Source organism: Ailuropoda melanoleuca, chromosome 6 (genome assembly GCF_002007445.2).
Source record: "Ailuropoda melanoleuca isolate Jingjing chromosome 6, ASM200744v2, whole genome shotgun sequence".
Classification (NCBI taxonomy): Eukaryota; Metazoa; Chordata; class Mammalia; order Carnivora; family Ursidae; genus Ailuropoda; species Ailuropoda melanoleuca.
In genome coordinates, this window is record NC_048223.1 from 7,365,824 (window position 1) to 7,389,170 (window position 23,347).

The window sequence follows — 23,347 nt, forward strand, 5'->3', positions numbered from 1 at the left end:
GCCCATGACATAGCTCTAGCATCCCAGCATTTGTAAAATGGTTTTCCACTCTTGAGAGAAAGCAGAAAGGAAAATCAAAGCCCCAAAACATCTGCTTTAGTAACAGCTCCAAAAATCATTTTCTTTAGTTGGCAAAGATTTCTAAAACAAAGATCTGTTGTTATCACTAAGATCTTAGTGCCAGTGATCCCAGTGGGGTGGAGAGGCTGCCACTGGGTCACCAAGGCCCATCTGGCCAGTCAAGGCCAGTGGGAGCACTCATGCTCTCTCCAGACAGCTGTTCCTGGGCCAGCTGGGCTGCGTCCCACTCATTCTGGCTTGCACCAACACAAAGAAAACCAAGACTGTCAGCGTTGGCCTTTTTATGGATAGAAATAAAAAACTGGCTTAAACCAAAGATCATATAGGAAGCACACCTTTATCAACAGAGGAGGCAGTAGCTCACATTATGACAAAGAATCATACCAGTACACATTGATAGGAGAAAATATTTCACACAAGTCAAAGAATGCTGAAATTAAACTGGTTTGAAGCTTTGAATAAGTTCCAAGTTTTTGTATTTCACAATTTATATTTTTATTAGAGTCCACAGTCTGCTAAATAAAAGCAGTAACAAGATATTTCACAAACTATTGTACAATTTAAATCATGAATTTAATTTCATAAAAAATTAGGTGCATATCCATAGTGGCTAACTTAAAAATGCTGTTTCATCTATGGTCTAAAGTACTTTATAAGAGATTTAGTTCCAGCACTAAAAATAAACCCATCGGTATATATATTTTTTACATGTTTTACAACATAAAGTTTGTGCTCTTAATCAAAAAGATCCACAGACTAATTCAGCATGTAAAAAATAATTTTACAAAACATCAAGTCCACCTTTCAAATCCACTTTTATTTTTTTCCGCCTCACATACAGCGCTCCCCCCACACCACGTTTCTTGCAGCTAGAGAGTCACTTGATGACGATCAGGTACCATTTTATCGCTAAAACTTTGCTGGCATCAAAATATGACAGTTAACCAGTGTTAAGTCTATAAAATATTTACATAGCACAGCACAGGAAGCTTTAAGACACTTGGCAATTAAACCACATAAAAACAAGACAAGACCCCCATACTACGTGTTCAGAATTGGCGTTCGTGGTCCCTATCTGGCGACTGTACACTGGTTCAAAAGGCAGCAGAGGCAACAGGCAGTTACTTGAGAGGACACTGAATGTTATGATCTGGAAGCACATTATGATGTTACCCCAGTGTCATGTACCACCCCACCTTTCTCCAAGGTGGTCTCATAATTCTAGAATGGCAGGTCCAACTGATACAAAATGAGGACAGACAACACAACATTTACTCTCTGGAGATACCCTAACTCCTACTATGCGTGTGCTGTGACTTTGAACATAACTCGTCCTAAAAACTTGTCACGATCATCCTGGTTTTTTAGGTTGGGTGATCCATCAATCTTGCACTCGACTATTACTTCATTTACGGTACTGCTGGTAGCATTAAAGGAGACCTGGACAGCAACTAATGGCTGCAGATAGCTCACCTGGCAAATAAAGGAAAATACATGAATTCCAATTCTATAGTAACTTCATTTACACTTTTATCAGGAGTTGGTTTATTCTGGAAAATTTTTAAAACAAGTCTTAATCTATTACATGTTTTTTTTTCTTTTGAACTGGATACTCATTTTTCACTTAAATTTTTACAGCTAGAAGGGTTTAGATGGCTATGAATGTTCCTGTGAGCACTGCATAGGTTGGGTCTCATTATCATTTTTTAGATACTCTATAATCTTGGTTTGAGTTTCCCCTTGCACCCAAGTACTACCTTACTGATTACTTAGATCTCTTAGATCTCCTAGATACTTATGGTTGCTGTGTAATTTGATGCAAATATATTCCTAACTGTATTATTATCACTGTGGTTTCTAGACACACTCCTTCACTAAAAGGAACTAGTGGGCTGATTCCAGGACTGAGACAGAGAAAGTACAAGATGAGTATGGAATACCTTGTAGTGCCAGAAAGTAAGGAGGTACTCAAAGAATCATGGGACCATGTCTAAAAGACATAGGAGCCAGCGCGAAGGTCTCTCACTGGCCAAATCTGGGACAATTTTAGCATCAAAATGAATAGAACAGACAGTAAGAGTCCATGAGAATATATGGATGTAAATAAAGCTCTTTCCCAGAGCAGAATGCCAACTAGTAAATGGAGGAAAGAAAGATGGAATTAGAAAAACATCTGGGAACAATCCTATTAGTAGCTGATTCAGGCAAGAATCAACACATGCTTAAAGCTAGGGGAGAAACAGAATTGTGTAGACTCTCCAAGTATTCTCTCCACATGATACTTGCTGATTACAAAAGAAAAAAAAAAAAAAAACTCGACAGCAGAGAAACCTGGCTGATAACCACCCGAACCCCGTAAGTGTTCAACGTTACCATCACTACTGTGACCAATCAATGCCATGACCCTCCTGACAGGATGTTCTGAAAACATTTCTTCTGAGGCATTCTTGCCAAAAATGTACACTCTACATTTAATCATGAAAAACATGACACAAACTCAAACTGAGGAACATAAAATGGGCCAAAAGAAGTCCTGTGCTCAATTTGGAAGAGTAGAAGGGCATAAAATAGACAGAGGAACTGTTCCAGGTTATAAAAGATGCCACAATGTGATACCCTGCACCAAGAAAACACTTTTTCTTTTGCAAGAAAGGAGGTTACTGGAACAACTGGTAAAATTTCAACAAGGTCTGTAGACTGGATGATAGTATTGTTATCAATGTTAATTTCCTTTGCTAACTATATTATGGTTATACAAAATGTCCTTATTGTGCTCGCTTCGGCAGCACATATACTAAAATTGGAAATACAGAGAAGATTAGCATGGCCCCTGCGCAAGGATGACACGCAAATTCGTGAAGCGTTCCATATTAAAAAAAAAAAACAAAAACAAAAAACACACACAAAATGTCCTTATTTTTAGGAAAATAAAACAAGCATTAGTGTAAAGAGACACCATGTTTATAACTTAATCCCAAAGGGTTCAGGAAAAGAAATTATACATAAATGGAGACTAGTAAGACAAAGGAGGTAAAATACTAACACTTGGGAAATCTAGGGAAAAGGCCTACATGAATTCTTTGTACTATTCTAGCCACTTTTTTTTCCATCTCCGTGCACACTCTATGCACATTCTAAAGAAAGAAAGAAAATGGTATTTTGAAAATAAGTTTTGAACTGTAGATGTGGGATCTCTACTTGGCATCACCATTTATATTTAAAGACCAGAACAGAGGATAGACAAGTGACATTTTAATACAGATGTGCCAATTCCCCAAGAGTCATGACCACTTACAAACTTCTCAGTACTTACATGCAGTTTTTTCCCATAATATGGAAAATATTTTAAATCTATAACTCCATTGGGAGGATAAGTTGATAGAGCTGCTGTGTTTTCACTCTGAAATAGAAAACAAGAGAAAGCTCTTTTTAGGTCACAAAAACCAAAATTATATATTAATAAGGCAGTATCATTACGAACAGTGTGGTGATTCTACAATAATGTTCCAACTGCATTAATTGCAAGTATATTTTTGAGAAGAGTCATGTTAGTCTTGGTTTAAATCCTTTGACACAAACTATCCTGACTCTTCTTACATTTCCTGATATAGCCTACAAGTTTTCCAGGAGAGTCCCTTCTAACTTATAGCCAGATCTGTTCATGCACTGTCTAAAAATCTTACCTGCCTTCCAACTACCAAATGCCAGTTCTCCAGCCACTGACAGCAGGAAGGCAGCAGTCTAGATGGGACCAATGTACTCCTGAAATGATTTAAAATACTGTGCTTCCAGACTGCAAACAGTGGCTGCCACACTGTAGAATGCAGGATTCAGGCCTGGGAGGCAGCAAAGTTTCCTGTGATTAGTAACCATAATGGTAACCAGAAGGGAAAATTATGATGCAAGTGCCAAAAACCATTAGGAAAAATTTAAGGTACTCCAAGCAAAACTCTATTTAACCAATTTAAATACCCTTAAATTTATGAGCACTTGCAAATCGAAGTAATCAAATTTACTGGTATTCCATGTATTTAAAAGACTGCTAAATGCTAAATGTGACAAATACACAAATTAATCATCTATAATCCAACTCATTCATGCTATTCTCTATTCTTCTTGATAAAAACAATGAGAATTCTTAGGTAACATATTCTGCATAAGACTAATTTTTAACAACTCTAGGGGCACCTGGGTGGCACAGCGGTTAAGCGTCTGCCTTCAGCTCAGGGCGTGATCCCGGCGTTATGGGATCGAGCCCCACATCAGGCTCCTCTGCTATGAGCCTGCTTCTTCCTCTCCCATTCCTCCTGCTTGTGTTCCCTCTCTCGCTGGCTGTCTCTATCTCTGTCAAATAAATAAATAAAATCTTTAAAAAAAAAAAAAAAACAACTCTAACTTTCACACTGAGTAGATGACAATGACTAAGATCAGTGAAGTTTACTAAGCATGAATTAAAATAAAACATTAGTAAATGCTTCAATTCTAGATTTAAATGCACTAATTTCTATTTTTGAAAGCACACAGCAAAACTAAGAATCTCCCCTAAGGAGAAGTTCTATTTTGCTTATGTAACGATAATAAGTAGCACATGTGACATACAAGTGACACAGCAAGATGACAGCATAATGCAGAGTAACGATACCCCACAAAATGGGCAAGCTCTCGTGATCTAGGTCAAAGGTAGATGGAAAGAATAGGAGATAACAAAGCTAAGAGAAACTGCAGAAACCATTTTTAGCCCCCACCCTACATTTGTACTCTGTAAAGAAAAAAGTGCCTTTCTGTATTAATTGCTTTTGTTTGACCTATTTTCTCTTAATACCTGAGCTTAATTCACAAAAAGAGATGTTCCCCAACATGTAAAGGAGATTTTCTGTGGATTACATTTTACTGAGCTGGTACTTCCAGCCAGACACCCCACTTAACTTCTTTTAGGCCCAACGCCCTTCTGTGGGCAGGATCAATTACCAACAGGGGAACTGAGGCTCAGTTAAGGTCACCCAGGTGTGACTGACTCTTAAGTATTCTCTTGGTTTGTACCAAAAACACGATGGCAAGCTTTTACTTGTACTTTATGGACTGCTGAAGTGCCCATCTGAAAAAGGATACTTTAGGGTGAAGCATACGTGTCATAGTTTTCTAAGTATATGAATGACATCATATTGGAAACTGAGGAGCAACTAAGTCCAAGAGTCTTATTAACAGTCACTAAGTTCCACTGAAAACAAAAGTTTTAAAATGAGTGTATTTTCTTAACACCACCCTTAAAAGACTTGAACACAAACCAAATGTTCTAAGCAGTGTTTATCTCTGGGCAGCATTTAACCAATTTTTTTCCCTCTGGATTTTTCTGTATATTCTTCCTAAATGAACAGGATTCACTTTTATAGAAAAATGTTTAAAAAAAGACATAAATTGAATATTCCATCTTTTGCAGGAACCATCTTTTAAATTAAATGCCCAGGAGCATGTTGTTATCAATATTTCAGTATTTTCAGGACTCTTGTGTAAAACCTTTAAAGCAGATCAAACTTTATGTAATACATTTGTATCTTATATTCTTAAAAATTAAGTCAACTAAAGAATTTAAAGAACACTTGATACAGACATATGTAATGAAAACAGCAACTATGATGTGTAGTAAATGTTCCCATCTGCTCTAGAGCCACACCTCTAGAATGCACGCATTCCACCTGATTACTCCTTTGTGACTAGCCTAGGAGTACAATACAATTTTAACAAACTTTCTAAAAACAAACCTATTCCACAACTAAATCAAATCCCCATCTACTTTACTTTATATGCTTTATATACGTCGTCAAAAAGGAACAACAAACTGAAATTTGAGTCATTAACTGGGATTTTTCTTTACCATTTCTGCCAACTATTCTAGAAGCAAAAGATACACAATAGATAAAAATCCGTTTAAAACCCTAAGGGAACAGTTACATGGAGTTGTTTATACTGGCCAAAGGTTTACAGAATTGAAATCTTAGGAAAGGAGTTTACAGCTTTTGCCCTTCTGGCCAAAATGTGTTTTCCTTTCTTAATAGTGTTGGCTCCAGAGCCACCTCTCCAGAGAGCTCCGCTCACAAGCAAAGGCAGAAGCTCCTGCGTACAGGTACACGGTCATGAAATTAGCATTTCTACCTGGCCCAAGTCTAGCACCCAAGCCTCGGGAAACTTTCTATGGGAAAGACGTGCAAGCAAGGAGGATAATAGAGTTACTTTTTCTGCATGTGTCTTGTAGCCATGTTTTCTTGGCCTAAGAGATGATAGTTATGTGCTTAGATTTTCAGAAAGATTTGTTTATCAAGAAAAGCTCAGCTTAGATGTAGCATCTGGTTTTAAATAACATACTGGCTGAGCTGACTCCGGTACAAGGAGGTAAAGCGAATCTGCCTATGGTTCACCCATGTATACTTCAACCCAGATGAGAAACCCTAACTTTCCTGGCTTTTTATTCTAAACAGTGAATAAATATTCAAAAGAAATTAGTATTAGACTCTAAAGCAGGCATTCTCAAAGTGTGAGCCTGAGACCGCCAGCATCACCAACACCTGGAAACTTCAGTTAGAAATAACGGTAAGTTTGGGCCACAACTCAGAACTACTGAGTCAGAAACTCCGGGAATGGTACCCAACAAGCCCTCCAAGTGATTCTGATTCATTAACAAATTTGAGAACCACTGAGCAAAAAGTTTCTGCCCAAGTAAGAAATCCATTCATGGCTAAAAGGAATACAGTTTTCTCCACAAACAACTTTAGAAGTGATTTCAATGTAATATTTCAAGTAAGATACTTCTGACACAGATTTGGGGTTGGAATGCTTAATTTTACACAACAATAAAATTAAATTTAGAACTTAAAATTTTCTCCTCCGAACTCTTACCCATCATTTACATATTTGTCTTAGTTGCACTTGCAGCATGGAGAGAAAACAAAAGAAGTTATGGGATGAAAACTGCATAGCACTCTAGAAAAAAAAAACTGCCTCTGCCTTAAGGAAAACGTACCATGTTTCATGAACTCTCAGATACCATGATGAACACCAATTTATGTACTATTAAAGAAAAAATCTTATGATACACTATTAAGACACCATCCATTATAAAGCCAACCCCCATTTCAATGTTATTAAGCTAGAAAAAAAATCTCAGAATTGATGAAATGATATGTGTAAATGTGAACAGTGAAGTCAGTGCACGTGGAAACCACATCTTTTTGAATTATCATTTGCAAATAAAGAAGGGCTCTACACCCAAAGTTTGGTGGAATTTTATTCTTCTAAGACTGGCAGAGGACTAAAATGACTAAAAATCACTGACTTTTAAAATATTAAGATACACTAAAGCTTTAACAGAAGTTGGGTTATTTTTTGAATACTAACCTTTGAAATACATTCGATCCTTGGTTCTCCTTGAGGTTTTAATCCAATTATCTAAGGTAAAGAAAAACTGATTAATTGAAACATCACAAACATATGAAAAAACCTCCTGTGGTGTTGCTGGGGATCCCAGGGTGGAAGGGTTGAGAGGGATATCAACTGTATTAAAACTGTTACATCTGCCTTTTAATTTTATTTTAGAGGATTAGAATGGACTTTTCAGTATAATAATCTTACCAATTAGCTGTCTTATTACTATACTGGGGCAATTTAGAAAAGTAAATCCATTACCAAAGAACTGAGTAAAACATAGTATTGTACTTTGCTACCCTTAAAACAAGAAACAAACAGAAACCTTAAATGCTAATAGTAAGAATTACAGAAGCATAAAATGGTTTCTCATGAAAATATATTAGGTCAAACCCTCAACATATGTTTCCATAAGGCTTCCATAGAGCCCTGCCATATCTCACATCTGTCTGTTCCACAAAATGCATACACTGGGGAGAATCCCATCTTAAAACACAGCACTATTCAGTTCTATGTACTGAGGCTACTTTCATGTATGTAGCATGGCAACAGACATTAAACATCTGTTTTGTGGGAGGATCTTTTTATGTTTTGAATTTTTATGCATTTTACATGCAAATGCCTGTAAAATGTAAACATTCCTCCCAAGAGAGAAGTTTTGTGGCAACCTAAATAGTATCAGCGGCATTAACGATCCTTGCCCATGTGATGACTTTGGTTTTTTGTCAATTAATACCATGGCTAATCTTTTATGCGAGTTACCCCAAAATGAGATTTAAAAAACACTGCCAGCTTCTTAATAGAGGATACTAGAAAAAAGCAGTTGCAGCAAAATATATACATACTCTGTTCATTTTCACAAGAACACAAGGGTTTCCTCTGGAGTAGCCAAACTCTGGATCTTCCACACCACTGCAGGCTTCAAGTAAGGCAAGAGGAAACTGACATGCACTATAAACTGGGCCCTTCTGTTCAAAAAGTGCTCTATCAGGACAGGCTGTGAGATTCTTCTGTTCTTCTAAATCATATGCTAAAAAGGAAACATGTATGTGTACATAGATCAGCCAGAAACAGATCTTAAACACAACCAGGAACACATCATCCTTTGGACGACACTTTTCGAAGACCAAAAACAGCAATGCTGATTACCCATTATTCTGGGGAAAGAATGTTAAGCTTGTTCCTTTAACTTTTAACAGTTCTGAAGTTTACTGCAGTCAACAATGACACAAACTGGATTACAGAGCAAACTCTTTTGTTACCATTCGGTGGCGCCAGCCATGGCTATAGCTTTATCTGAATGCCGCCTATGCTCATGGCCCAAAAGATGGTGACAACCTATAAACTTGTCATATCACTATGTTGTACACCTAGAAGTTGTGTACTCCCATAAAAAAAAGGATACAGTGGTGAGAACATAAAAAGGCATTGCAGTTGCCCTTATGGAGTTTACAGTATAATGGGGAAAACAGTCATTAACAATCATAACTGAAGGGCCTAAAAATACACGGTGCCATGGCAGTCTGCTCTGCAGGGTCTGCAGCAATGCTGAGCATCAGCAGACACCTGTGAGTTAACGTCAACGTAGAGAAGGGTGTTTTTTTATTTTTATTTTTTTTTTAGTAGAAACAGAGGTAACATCTTAGATAAACTCAAGTAAGAAAGGAGTCAAATGGTCACAACCTGGAGATGGGGAAGAAAGGAGAGGGAGAGATACACAATGGGTTTTTGGCTGTTTGCTCCCTACTGACACAGTGTTAGGCAAGAGTGGCACAACAGTGAGCAAGCCTGATGTGGCCCCTGCCCTCAAAGAATGTGTTTACTGAGAGATACTAATAAATAGTTAAAAGATACGCTGCAGCAGTACCTCAATAAGAACTACTGGTGTGTGGGTACAACTGGTACCAGAAAAAGGCCACCTAACGTGAATTCAACCAAAACAGGAACAAAAATTTCAAAGTCAATGTGTTTACAAGTGTACATCTTTACTTTGGAAAAAAATTGTCAAAAAATCTTTGGTTTCAAAAAAAAAAAACACTTTGGTTTCATCTTTTATTTATCAAAAATTAGATTATAATTAGTCCAAGGCATGATGGGACATGGACATAATCACTGATCCCAGACAGAGTAACCAGAGAGCCCTATACACCTGAGGAAAGCCTAAAATAATACAAAGGTCAACAGGAAAGGAAAGGGAAAGGGAAGACCTGAAAGGAAAAGACCTGAAAGGGGAAAAGTTAATTTGAACAAAAGAGAACTTTAAATTTTAAGTGGTATCCTTGATGGTACCTTTTAACATGCGAATGGTTTTCCTAAAACTTAGGATAATGACTGAAAGTTAAAAGGGGAGGGGGTGAAGGTTAAAGAATTAAAAGTAAATCCCCCAGAAAGTATAATACAGTAAAACAGAAAATGAGAGAAAAGAGATCCAAGACCCAACTAACAGAATAATTCTAGAAAGAACCAGAAAATGAGTTGAGGAAATTATCAGAGTATAATAATGCAAGATAATTTCCTTGAACTGGAGAACCTAAGCCTTCATCATGAAAGATCCCCATCAAGTTCCCAGTAAAGTGGTATTTTAGAGACTGAAACCAAAACAAATTTTAGAACCCAAAGGAAATACATTTAGAAACAGAATTAAAAAACCAGCCTTGCAAAGGAGAAAAAGGCAAACACAAAAAACTAAAATTCTATATACAGCTAAACTATCACCTATAAATGCAGAATTAGGTCATTTTCAGAAACGAAAGGACTCAAAATTTACATTTCATGTCTCTTTTCTTACGAAGTTATTTGAAATAAATATACTCCATTAAACTAGGCAGTAAATTAAGAAAAAAGACAGGAGCCAACAAACTGAATCCAACTAAAGTGGATAAGGAGTCCCAAAAATGACAGCTGGATAGTTAAAGGCCTAAACAGTTACTAGTACAGACTATGGGGGGAGGGGAAAGGCTCTAAGGAGTTTTCCAGAAATAAAGGGACTCAAGAGGATACCTCAAATGACAGTGTACAAATAAGGAAATCAGAAGAGTGTCTACAAATGATAGAATAAGACATAAAGACTATAAAAAGGTGACCAATAATGAAACTAAAAATAGTAATTCAATTATTGAACTGGGTGAGTGGGGGAAGGTCTGAGGCACGTGAGGTAAATCCTCATCTGTCATGGCAGGAAGTAAAGATGATGTATAAAAGTGATAAATCAAGAACCACCAGGAAAGTATAATATTTAGAGATATAGAAAAAAAATTAAGAGAAAGTTCAAAACCATGAAGTTCTTTCCCACCGAACATGTATCCAGAATCAATTACTCACAACCTCCATTGCTTCCTCTCTTGCCACACCATCATTCTACACCTCTGGATTAGTGTAATGGCCTCCCATCTAGCTTCTGTTTCCCCCCATAGTTCAAGAAAGCAGCCTCTGATCTTTTAAAAATTAGAGTCAGATGATGTTATTCCCTGCCTAAAAACCTCCAACTTGGTCAGTGTAAAAACCAAAGAACTTAACGAGACCTATACAACCCAGTCCTCCTTTACTTCCCTGACCTTGAGCTCCTACAACTCTCACCCTGCTTACTCTATCCAGCCCCTCTCCCTTCCTTGATAAACCCTGACACTGTAAGCCTCAGGCTAGTTCCCTCACCTTCACATCCTTCTTCAAGGGTCCCCTTCCATGAGGCCTTCCTCGACCACCCTGTTCAAAATTGTAACCCTTCCCATCTCTCCCATCTCCACCTCATGTTCCTCCACAGCACTCATCACCTTACCATGCACCACTGGACTACAAACTCCATGAACACATTCTTCTTGTGTTCACTGACAGAACTTAGAAGAGTGCTTGACACAAAGAAGGCCCTCCAAAAAATATTTGTTGATTAAATTAATAGGACTGCAGCTAAAAAGGAGGACAGGAAACGGTTTTCATTATAGACCTTTTTTTACTATTTGGTTTTTAAACCATGGATTATATTCTGACAAAAACATCCTTAACAAACTATCAAGGGAAAGAGATGTAGAAAGACAGCCAAGTGGAAGGTGTAGGGTCAAGAGGTTTTTGATTTAAGATAAGAGGAAGTTGAGGACTTCTGCATGCTGATGGGAAGCACCCAATAAAGTGAGGCTAAATGTATAGGAGAAGGAATAGCAAATAATGCTTCCAAGGCACTGAAAGAGAACTGGTACAGGTGGCCCTCAATGCGAGGAAGAGCATCAAAGCAGGAGAAATATCACAGACAAAATGGCTGTAACTGTAGGTCTGTTTTACTGGTAATGAGAAAACTGGTGGAACTCCCATCTGAGTATTTCCATTATTTCTTTAAGGAGGAAGGCAGGTTGTATGAAGGGGAAAAGGTAACGGGTTAGAGGTTTGAGTAGAAGTTGGCAATAATCCCTTCAGAGAATTATCCAGAGAAATTCAGTGGGATTGCCAGGTAGCAGAGTTGGTCTACTTGGGGAGGTAGTCGAGTATTCAGCAGCCTGCTCAGGGGGCTCAAAGAACGGGCTTCCTCCAGGAATTATACGGTTTCATCTAGGAGAATTATGTGGCTTCATCCATGTGCACTTTATGACAAGCAGACTGACAGGTAAGGGATTTTAAAGTACTGGCAAAACTAAAAATGAAATGAAAAACCATGGAATTAATAAGCTGGGTAAAAAGGGAAGTCAGAGAGAAGGGGCTGGGATAAATTAAAAGGGTCAGTGAAGTCTAAGTCCCAGTGAGGTAGAATAGTGAGGGAAAGTTAAACAGGCGAACCAGGCTGTCAGGAAAGCCTCAATCAGTCATTTTGGCAATGGGGTCCTATTGTTCTAAGGAATGAATGTAGATCTCTGTGCCTGAGGAAGAGGTGAGGTGATTGAGAACCAGCGGGCCAGGGCATGTGATGATTATTTATGTGCATGCTAATACCACAGAGTTAAGTTAAACAAAACAAGAGGAAAAATGGGCTAGAATGACTATTAGAAAGCATTACAGACTGCTAACTCCAAAACCACAGTACACAGGTATTTGGTTTTGTTTTTTTAAATGATAAATACCATTCCTTTTCCCCTCCCAAGTACATTGGTTCCAAAAGATCCAAATACCTAAGAGTCATTATTTTTATGGAACTTAGTTTTGCTTTAAATACTTTTCAATGCAGATATAAATATTCTCAACAGACTTACTCATGCACTTATCATAGAAAAGTCAAATCAACTGCCCATTAGGCTTAGACCCTTAGGTCTTTCTCTAAGTTAGAATATTTTCACGACTAATTATAAAATCGTTTTTTTTAAAGATTTTATTTATTTATTTGACAGAGATAGAGACAGCCAGCGAGAGAGGGAACACAAGCAGGGGGAGTTAGGAGAGGAAGAAGCANAGGCTCATAGCAGAAGAGCCTGATGTGGCTCGATCCCATAACGCCGGGATCACGCCCTGAGCCGAAGGCAGACGCTTTACCGCTGTGCCACCCAGGCGCCCCATGACTAATTATAAAATCTTGAAAGTCCTCTCAGTGGACTGTGTTTAACATAGGAAAAAAAAAAAAAAAGGTAAAACAGACTGTAAGAAAGATGTTTCTAAAAGTAATCATTATTTTATTTCTAAAAGTAATCACTATCATATAGTTTTTCTAATAACTAAAATCTTTTACCTTACTCTAAGAAAACATACTTACGTTTTAGAAACTTCCTAAGGTCTTCGACGTACCCCTGATAGGACTCTGGATCAGACACAGTGAATGTATAGTCCAATGCAGTTAGTGGCTTTGGAAAAACCATAAGTCCTATAAAGAGATAAAAGAAAAAGGAGGAAAATTAACTTCAGGAAATTCCCTTCTTTCCTCCTTTTTCCTTTCTTTTGTATCTAAAGGGCAGAGCCCATTAAATTAAATGGAAAACCGTGTTCACAGATATGCTGAAATTATCAAGAACTTCTCACTTCTGATTACAAAGGCACAGACATTTAAATAAGAGAATGGCAAATCTTCAAAATCATCTGACATTATCAGTTAAAAAACCTCCCCTAAATCTGATTATCCACAGCTAATTATAATTGCTCTGTTCCTGACTTTAGAAGTTGCAGATTTAGTTTGTACTTCCTATATTCATTTTTCTATCAAATATTTTTAGGTTTTGCCAATCTGCTATTAATAGGGCAAAAATTTTAGCAAATCAAAGTCTCCCCACTTCTGTCATTCAAGTTACAACTGTATGGAAACACATAAAACTTAACTCGATGAAAGAGGCCTATACAATTTTAACTCTATGGTTAAATATTCTTTCAATAATAAACACTACTCTATAATTAAAATGTGGTTTTCACATCAAGAGTTTGGAATATAACCACCAACAGTTTCATATCAGGAGTTAACACCCATGTATACAGAACATGCTGAATGAGTTTATGAAAAGAAAATGTAAGCATATTTTTATCTGTAAGAAGGGTAATTCCACCTTTAATATAACCTTTCTTTGTTTAAAAAGCATTAGATCTAGGGGCGGGCACCTGGGTGGCTCAGTTGGTTAAGTATCCGACTCTTGGCTCAGGTCATGATCTGCCCGGTTGGTATACTGAGCCCCATGTCAGGCTCCCTGGCTCAGCAGGCAAGTCTGCTTCCCCTCTGCCCCTTCCCCGACTTGTGCATGTGCACACACACTCTCTCTCAAATAAATTGTAATAATAAATAAGCATTAGATCTAGATTATTAATTCAGCCTTGCACTCAGGCTTAAAAACAGTCCTAAAATTTTCACTGGTCTCTAACCATTTCCCATATCAAAGTTATTAGAGATGCTATGCCTTGTACTGAATCTGAAAATATACAAATAACAAGGGTTGTCTTAGTTTCCATTAAAATGGCTGCTCACAGGCATCTAATTCTTTGTTTTTTCATTTTAATTCCAGGATGGGTAACATACTGTGTTACATTTTATTATTGTTTTGGTTGTTTTTTAAATACAGTGTTACATTTTAGATCAAATACAGTTTCTTTTAAACCCTAAACTTGCCTGTGTTGGTTTGCCTGAATCTTGAGTTGAACTAGATGCAGTGCTACCCAAACATGATGAAACAATGTTCCTACATGGCAGAGCAAATCTTAGTCTATATTCAGCACAAAAGACCAATTAAACTCCCCATTCACCTGCATCAACATACCAGAGATCACTTGGATTTGGATAATCTCCTATGCCTGATATTCCATCCACTGTAAAATCTCTATAAAATCTACAATAACTTTAAGACTTTTTGTAAAAGTATTTAATGAAAGAATAAAATGTCTTACTGTCCAATATATTAAATGACCATCTGTATATGTATGAAATTGTTCTTATTTTTTAAGGTTTTTATAGCAGGAACAAGATATAATATCCTGCAAGTAAAACAGTAACAGAATCAAGGCAGCTTGCATGTAAGTATATTGAAAACACCTAACTTTAAGAAAAACCCAACACAAAATATCCAGATTTCTAAACTAAAGAAATTTTAAAGAAAATCATGAAGATATCTATGCTTTATACAAAAGACTACATTCCTTTACATGACTAATTTCTAAGGGAATGTTTTAATGATTCAATTTGCAAAAACTCTTGTATCTTATAAGACCTGAAAGTATGAAACTGAATTTTTTAAAGATTTTATTATTTTTTTAAGTAATCTCTACACCTAACGTGGGGCTTGAACTCACAATGAGATCAAGAGTTGCATGCTTTACCGACTGAGCCAGCCAGATGCCCCTAAAACTGAATTCCTGATACCAGTTACTTCTCAGACCTTGCCTAACAATGCTCTTGGACCCCTAGTAACTTGCTATTTAACAGCTGATTTGGAACTCTTAAGTAAAAAAGCATGGCAGGCGTGTATAGTATAGGTGCATTTTTGACACGGCAAGCTTAATTCCTCCAAACAGTCTTGCCTTATCTGAAACGAAGAACATCAACCGAATGTAGACTACAGTAACTCCTCTATCTCCTTCCAGTTTAAACCACCGGAGTACGAGAGTCTGTGCACAGAATGTGCAGGTCTGTCAGGGTGTGAGGAGCAGTTTGTGTTTATGTTTTATGTATGTATAGGTTACTTACATGTACCAATTTCAAACTAGCACTTATTTTACTGGGTAGGAACAATATTACTAAAATGATGTCATTTAAAATTAAAACCAATATGGTCAATGCAAAAAAACCCAGTATATTATTGAATATACTGTAGAAAATACAAGTAGAAAGAAAAAATAATAACCATAATCACTTTGTAAGGAGAAAATTTTAACAAGCTAGTATGTATCCGTCCATATTATATATACGTGTGCGCATATATTTATTAAATTACTGATAAGACTTTAAGTATTACAGTACAGTTGTAAATAATTTTAAGGAATTCAGTTTGAAACTGAAATATATGGAACACATTTTATTGCTTTTATTCATGTAATTATAAACAGTATAATATTTCTGAACTAGACTGGATCACATTCAATGATCATAAAGTCACATAACTTAGGTAGCAAGAAAAATAATTATTCTAGAATTAAGCTACTTAGGGGTGCCTGGGTGGCTCAGTCGGTTAAGCGCTTATCTGACTCTTGATTTCAGGTCATGATCTCAGGGTCGTGAAATCAAGCTCCCTATTGGGCTCCCGACTCAACATGGAGTGTGCTTGAGATTTCTCTCCCCCTCCCCCTCTCTTTCACTGTGTGCCCCTCCCCCCACTCATGCACACACTTTCTCAAACTAAATAAAGCTTAAAAAAAAAGTAGCCTAGGAAGAAAGAGAAAACAGGGCAAAGTGAGAGATGAGGGGGAGGTAAGCATGGAGCTAGTCTCTGATACTTGGTCAAATAAACTAAAAAAGAGAAAAGAGTGATTCCTGATGTTTACACAAATATTAGCAGCAAAATAAGGAAGTCCTTAGAATAAAATGTTCCAAGAAAAGATGGTTGGGGAAACTGGTGCAGTTTGGCTGTTGATAAGGCTCACCAATCCATGCAGTGAGCAAGGATCTAGAGTCTGGGTTGCTCAGCACTGGCACTAGTTATTTACATTTTTGGCTGGATAAGTCTTTGTTGGGGGGGGGGCTGTCCTGTGCATTTTAGGATGTTCAGCAACATCCCTGACCTCTGCTCACCAGTAGCACCTCTCCAGTTGTAATAACCAAAGCTGTCTCCAGACAAGACCACAGGGCCCTTGGGGGAGCCAATCCTTGTTGGAAGGGAACCACTGCTCCAGAAAGAAACCTCCCACGACACTCCTACCTTCCCTGGCCTGCCTGCCCACCTGCCTGCTATCCAAATCCCCCTCTTCCACGAGAAGCCTGCTCTTCTCTATTATCTCACATTTTGGGGAATTACATATACTGGAGTTCTGCACATTGTTATCTTCTTCTATAAAAACTGCCAGCACCTTGAGGACAAGAGTCATGTTCAACAAACGCAAAGCTGGCATTCAAAGACAGCTTTAAAAGAATGAAATCAGGAGGAAGAAAATGATTTAAATAAGTGTTTCAGTTAAGATTTTTTCTGTAGTGGAGTATCCTGGAGAATTTTTTTCCTTCCAACAATCAATGGACAAGAATTAAATACATAAGAGTATACTCATTTTATTCCCTATTGATGTATCATTATTTAATATTTCTTACCATACTAAGCAATTATACGAAGCTTGTATTTTACAAGACCAAGCCTAAGCTAGAGCTAAACTATATACTTGATAAGTAAATTACTCAAGGCAAAGTGAAAATGCTACACAATATTCACAAAAGCCATTCATAACCATATTGGTCAAATTTGGCTTCACTATGATTCTCCATATTCACTCCTGCTTACTCCTGGCAAGGACTCAAGATTTATCAGCCCAGGTCTTCATATCAGTATGTAAATATTATAGGTCTTCATATCAGTATGTAACTATTGAAGATCTTTAGATCAGTGTGTAAATATTAAATAAACAAAAATCAACATTTTCACATTACCTAACCCCAAAGTTTATAGTGAAGATAAAGTATAACCAGATTTAAAAAAAAAAATTGAGAGAGAACGCACGCGCACATGTGGGAAGCTGTGAGCAGGGGGAGGGACAAAGGGTGAGGAAAAGAAGCAGACTCCCCACTGAGTGGGGAGCCTGTCGCAGGGCTTGCTTGATCTCAAGACACTGAGATCTTGACGTGAGCTGAACCAAAACCAAGAGTCGGACACTTAACCAACTGAGCCATCCAGGCACCCCAAAGTATAACCAAATTTAGTTAAAAGCCACAATAACTGCAATATAATTACCTGGACTAGGAATCTGGTCACGATATTTTGGAACTTCATCGTTCAGAGTCTGAAGCATAGCCCACATTGTGAATGAGAAAAGTGCAGCCAGGAACCCATAAAAGACTAGGTAGAAGAGGAAGACCAAACCTGCAAAAGAAAATAAAACTTAGGAAAACTGGAGATACATACGTATGTTGCATGTGTGTGGGAGGTATGGGGGGCAATTAGAGAAATAAAGCAACTGTTGTGAGGCTAGGATTCCAAGCTTTGCCATGCACACAGCCAAAAATGTCCATATTCAGAACAATACAAATTTGCCCAAGCAAAGGGTATTTCAGCAGGTGGCACCCACCCATCCCAGAACCCCTCATCTCTGCTGACACTTCCAAGTACAGACAGCGTCCACCATCATACTCTGTGGCTCAAGGTCAGAGTTTTAAAACTTCAGCACATAGGGGAGTGTTTCCCAAAATGAACCTGATGTCCTCCAGTGAGATAAAAGATGATTTTAGATGGAATAAAACCCTCATATGCACATGTTCCTTTAAGCGGCAAACAGAAAAGAATTAGTACTTCAATCCCATATTTCACAATAATTATTTGCATAAATTTAAGTTTTATAAAGTGAGTGGACTTAAAGAACAGCCAGGAAATGTGCACAGAAGGCAAATCATGAAGATGGTATTCAATGAATAATGTTTAGGAAACACTAGTTAAGTAGAAGGCTCATGCAAAAGTGAAGAAAGGACAAGACCAGAAACAAGTGCCCCAACCAATGGGACTTCATAACTACTGCTAAGCACAAAGCAAGAACTGGCATACCCAAGTTTCAACATCAAGGGCTTAGCCTTTTTTCCTTCACAATCTGGAAGCACTAAAACAAATCTATCCTAACCCAGTGACTTATTTTGGGAATATTTTAAATCATTTTTCTCAAACGTCTGTCTTCAAAGTTCGAACATCAGAAGTGGTCACCATCAAGATTATATATTAGACTATATTGTTAAAAGTCACACATTTGTATTTAATGTTTCAAAACTGATCAAAAAATAATAAATCCCCAGATACAGCAATAGTGAAAACATTTAATTCCCTGGAGTTTAATTAACATCAGCTTTATTTCCCGGTCTTAATAACATACGTGTTCGTTTGCCTGACTCTATTACCAGCAGAGGTTCGCATCTGTAATCTATGGACTCCCACCACCCCAGGCAAGGATTAACTTAAGAGTTTTTGAGATTTGTGATACACTTTATTCCTAAATATATCCATTTTTTATCCCCTGGAGAATCACTCTACAGTGTTTTTCTGATTTTCAGAAGATGCCATGGCCCCAAAACAGATTATGCCAAAAGCAAGGTAACTTTTATTTCTTAAATGTGGGCAGGAAACTGCCCCCCCACCCCCCACTTCAAGTAAAGGGGAAATAATTAAAGCAATTTCACCTTAATTTAGAGTAGCATCCACCCATCCTCCCTTGCCCCAATTACCAGGAGGCCAAAATAGGGAACGAGAGGACAGAAGGAAGAAAGGAGGACAGCATGTCACCTTCAGATAGCATCACTTCCCTACCACATACAGGGATCCTGTTGCAGAAAAAGAAAAGGAAGACCAATCTTAAAGAAGTGCTCAATTAACTATAGAGGGAAATGAAACACATGCAAAGCACAAAGGCTATTTTAATGAAATATAGGAGAAATGATTCTTTCAGATGTAGACGTTTACAGGAACTAACAGATAAAATCCTCCATTCAACAGACCAGGGTCAACAAATACATGAATGTAACAAGTGCTGGCTGTGTTCCACACTCTTTAAAACTCTATAGAAAACAGGCGGATTGAGGCCATAGCAGTTTGTTGACTGATGCAGAAGGTAAGTTCGAAACACAAGTGCTAAGAGTTTGATTATTTAGCTGTGTTTTTAAGTCATCCCAAAATAGTAATATACTATTTTCAAAATTTGATTTTCAATTTCCAGGAAAAACGTAAATAATTTATAAAAAGTTACAAAGTAAATAAACATAAAACAGACATGAACAAGCTATATCCAAATATGCTTTCTAAAGAACCATTACACAATGAAAAAGTGTTAAAACTTCAGAAGACATAAATTGGGGTGCCTGTCAACTGAACATCCGACTCTTGGTTTTGGCTCAGGTCATGCATGATCTCAGGGTCAGAAGATTGAGCCCCATGTCAGGCTCTGAACTCAAGTGTGGAGTCTGGTTGGGATTCTCTGCTCTCCCTTACTCTCTGCCCCTGCCCCTGCTCTCTCTCTAAATAAATAAATAAAATCTTTAAAAAAATACACAAATTAATAACCATGTTCCAAATCTGATACCATATACTAGTGGAAATTAAGTCAATTTTGAATGTAAGGAGTGTAAAAATAATAAGTGATTTCCAGCACTAAAATGAGTTTTCTCTACTTGAATATGTTCCTTTTGCTAAGACCCAAAACTAATATTTAAAATTAATCTCACTTATAAATATCATATATGAAGGACCACGCATAAGGGTAGCAACAATTTATCAACTTAAGCTCCTTTCTCCTACTAAGAAAACAAATACTAGAAAAACAAGTTGTAATGGAGGGGACTGGAGGAGATTATGCTAAGTGAAATAAGTCAAGCAGAGAAAGACAATTATCATATGGTTTCACTCATTTTGTGGAACATAAGGAATAGCAGGGAGATCGGTAGAAGGAAGGGAAGAATGAAGGGGGGAGTAAACAGAAGGGGGAATGAACCACGAGAGACTATGGACTCTGGGAAACAAACTGAGGGCTTCAGAGGGGAGGGGGGTGGAGGGATGGGCTAGCCCGGTGATGGGTATTAAGGAGGGCACGTATTGCATGGAGCACTGGGTGTTATATGCAAACAATGAATCATGGAACATTACATCAAAAACTAAGGATGTACTGTATGGTGACTAACATAACATAATAAAATATTTTTTAAAAAGATATATAATAAAGTCTTAAAAGCATAAAATAAATAAAGTTCTGTGAAATGGTCTGTATAATAAAATGCTCTTAAAGATTAAAAAAAAAAACAGAAGTTGTAAATTACTGCTCCTATATACAGTTCCTCAGATGCAGTTTGCAGATAGGCTTCACACACTGTTGGGGATCAAATTGGGGGTAACCTAGGTTAGTAATGGATGGTGCAGATGGAACCTGTTCAGTGTGCCACGTCTGAGTCAGTTCTAGTTAATGCAAGCAGGAACAGCAAATGAAGCCTAAATAGTGCTTATTCTATTATAAGCTATTATATTCTAAGTGTCACCATCAAGATTATATATTAGACTATATTGGTATTTTACAATACCAATTAAAATCCAATACCAGGTTAAAATCCTTCAAGAATTTCCTTAAGTCAGGGATGCCTGGGTAATTCAGTTGGTATATGCATGGGCTATGATGGAGTCAGACTTACTCAAATCCTGGCCTGACCACTTTCCTGCTATGACCTTGGACAAATATCTACTCCCATCTGAAGAAAAGGGGTAAGAGTAATTATCTAATTATTCACATTATAGAAAGGAAACTAAAAGTCAAGAAATTTGACAACATAGAGGCGCCTGGGTGGCTCAGTCATTAAGCGTCTGCCTTTGGCTCAGGGCGTGATCCCAGAGTCCTGGGATCGAGCCCCACATCAGGGTCCTCCGCTGGGAGCCTGCTTCTTCCTCTCCCACTCCCCCTGCCTGTGTTCCCTCTCTCACTGGCTGTCTCTGTCAAATAAATAAATAAAATCTTTAAAAAAGAAAAGAAAAAAAGAAATTTGATAACATAAAAATGAACTTCAGGGGCAGAGGGAAGGCCAACAACTAGAAACATTTTTGTAATGATACTTCAACTAGGCTTTAAGGCTAAATTTAAGGTTTAAATCTTAACCTAATCAAATTGCACTTCACTCTCAAAAAATGTTTTCACAAATGAGGGTTGTTAATGTGGAGTCTATAAAAGAAACTAAGCAGCAAAAAATCTGGCCAAGGTTTCCTCCATGTCATTCAGGGAAGGAGAAATGCACCTGACCAGCCACTTTGTTTCAACCCCAGCTGAGTGTCCAACAATCCCATGCTGGCACCAGCCGCCCAGAGCAGCACAGACTCCACTGGGTCAGGGCATGGCCCGCCACAAGGCTGCCCTCACCTCAGATGCCACCTGAACTTCTAAACCAACTGGCTACCGATCTGGGAGGTCCCCAATGCTCCTTCAGGTTTGAGAACTTGCTAGAATGACTCAGAACTCAAAAAAGGGCTATACTTAAGATTACAGTTTTGTTATAAACAATACACACAAATACAGCATAGAGTCTGGGAGGGAATGCAGTTTTTTATGTCCTATCCTCGTGGAATGAGGGAACATCACCCTCCCAGCACATTAATGTGTTCCCCAACCCGGAAACTCCCAAAAGCTTCAGTGTCTAGAGTTTTTACTGGGGTTTCATTATGTGGGTATGATTAAATCATTGGCCATGTGATTGGTTAAAACCAGTCTCCAGCCCCCTCCTTTTCCCTCCCCCTAAAAGTCAGGCTAGCTCAAAGTCCCAGCCCTCTAATCACATGATTGGTCTTTCTAAGGACCAGCCCCCAGGGAAGCTAATGAAGGGCCCACCATGAGTCACTCTATTAGCATAATATAGATATTCCCATCAGGAAATTCCAATGGTTTTTAGAAACTCTGTGTCAGGCACCTGGGACAAAGACCACACAAATCCTTTATTATATAATATGAGGATGCATAATCTGGACACATAGGGAGTTATTAGGCTTCACCAAGGCCTGAACGTACATATCCACTCAACACACTTTTAAGACCCTGTGATCTGATTCCCTAACTTCTGCGAACTTCCTAGTTACTTGATGGTACCTAAATAACTAGAAGATTGTGCCCCTCCTCAAAATTCTGATGACTAGAAACTGCATTGCCTTGGTAAATAAATTAGCATTCTGTTCACAGTTTAAAAAAATCTTAAAGAGAGATCTAATTAAAAAAAAAAAAAGCAAGCCTATGGACAAGTACAATTTAAAATCCTTTGTATATCCGTATTTTTAAATTCTTAAAAATTTTTGATATATTTGTATTTTTAAAATTAACTTTTTATTGAGGTCTAATTCACATCCCATTCACCTATGAGTGGAAGTGCTAGATAGTAACTTAGAATAAGTATCAGACTGTTTTCCAAGGCAGCTGTACCATTCTACATTCTCACCAGCAGAGTTCCAATTTCTCCACATTCTCATCAATGCTTTTTGTCTTTTTCTACAGCCATCCTAGTGGGTGTGAAGTGGTATCTCAATGTGGCTTTAATTTACATTTCCCTAATGGCTAATGACGTTGAGCATCTTTTCATAAGCTTATCAGCCATTTGTATCATCTTTGGAGAACTGTCTGTTAAGATCCTGGATCCATTTTTAAGTTGAGTTGTCTTTTTAAGTTGTTTTTTTTTTTTTTTAAATATGTTACAGAAACAAGCCTCTATTCACATATCTAATTGTTTATTCCAGTTCTGTGGGATCTTTTTTGGTTTCATGATAGTGTCCCTTAAGGCAGAGAAGTTCTTAAACTTGACTAGTCCAATTTATCTATATTTTCCTTTGGTTGTTTGTGT

The 23,347-nt window shown here is 37.7% G+C and overlaps 1 protein-coding gene and 1 non-coding gene across 2 annotated transcripts in view; one reads left to right on the top strand and one right to left on the bottom strand.

Annotated features, from left to right (window-relative positions):
• Positions 1-551: 551 nt before the first annotated feature.
• The window catches only part of ATP1B3 (ATPase Na+/K+ transporting subunit beta 3), a 41,411-nt gene continuing 18,615 nt past the window's right edge, over positions 552-23,347 (bottom strand). Inside the window, exons 2-7 of the mRNA XM_034661888.1 lie at positions 17,751-17,879; positions 13,163-13,270; positions 8,343-8,527; positions 7,471-7,521; positions 3,395-3,481; positions 552-1,554 (exon numbers count right to left, since the gene is read on the bottom strand). Of these exons, the coding sequence (XP_034517779.1) occupies positions 1,381-1,554; positions 3,395-3,481; positions 7,471-7,521; positions 8,343-8,527; positions 13,163-13,270; positions 17,751-17,879 (734 nt within the window). The 3' untranslated portion in view covers positions 552-1,380. The remainder of the gene's footprint in view (positions 1,555-3,394; positions 3,482-7,470; positions 7,522-8,342; positions 8,528-13,162; positions 13,271-17,750; positions 17,880-23,347) is intronic.
• Positions 2,852-2,956, top strand: LOC117802880. The gene has a single exon (XR_004626392.1). It is a non-coding gene; the product is annotated as a U6 spliceosomal RNA (small nuclear RNA).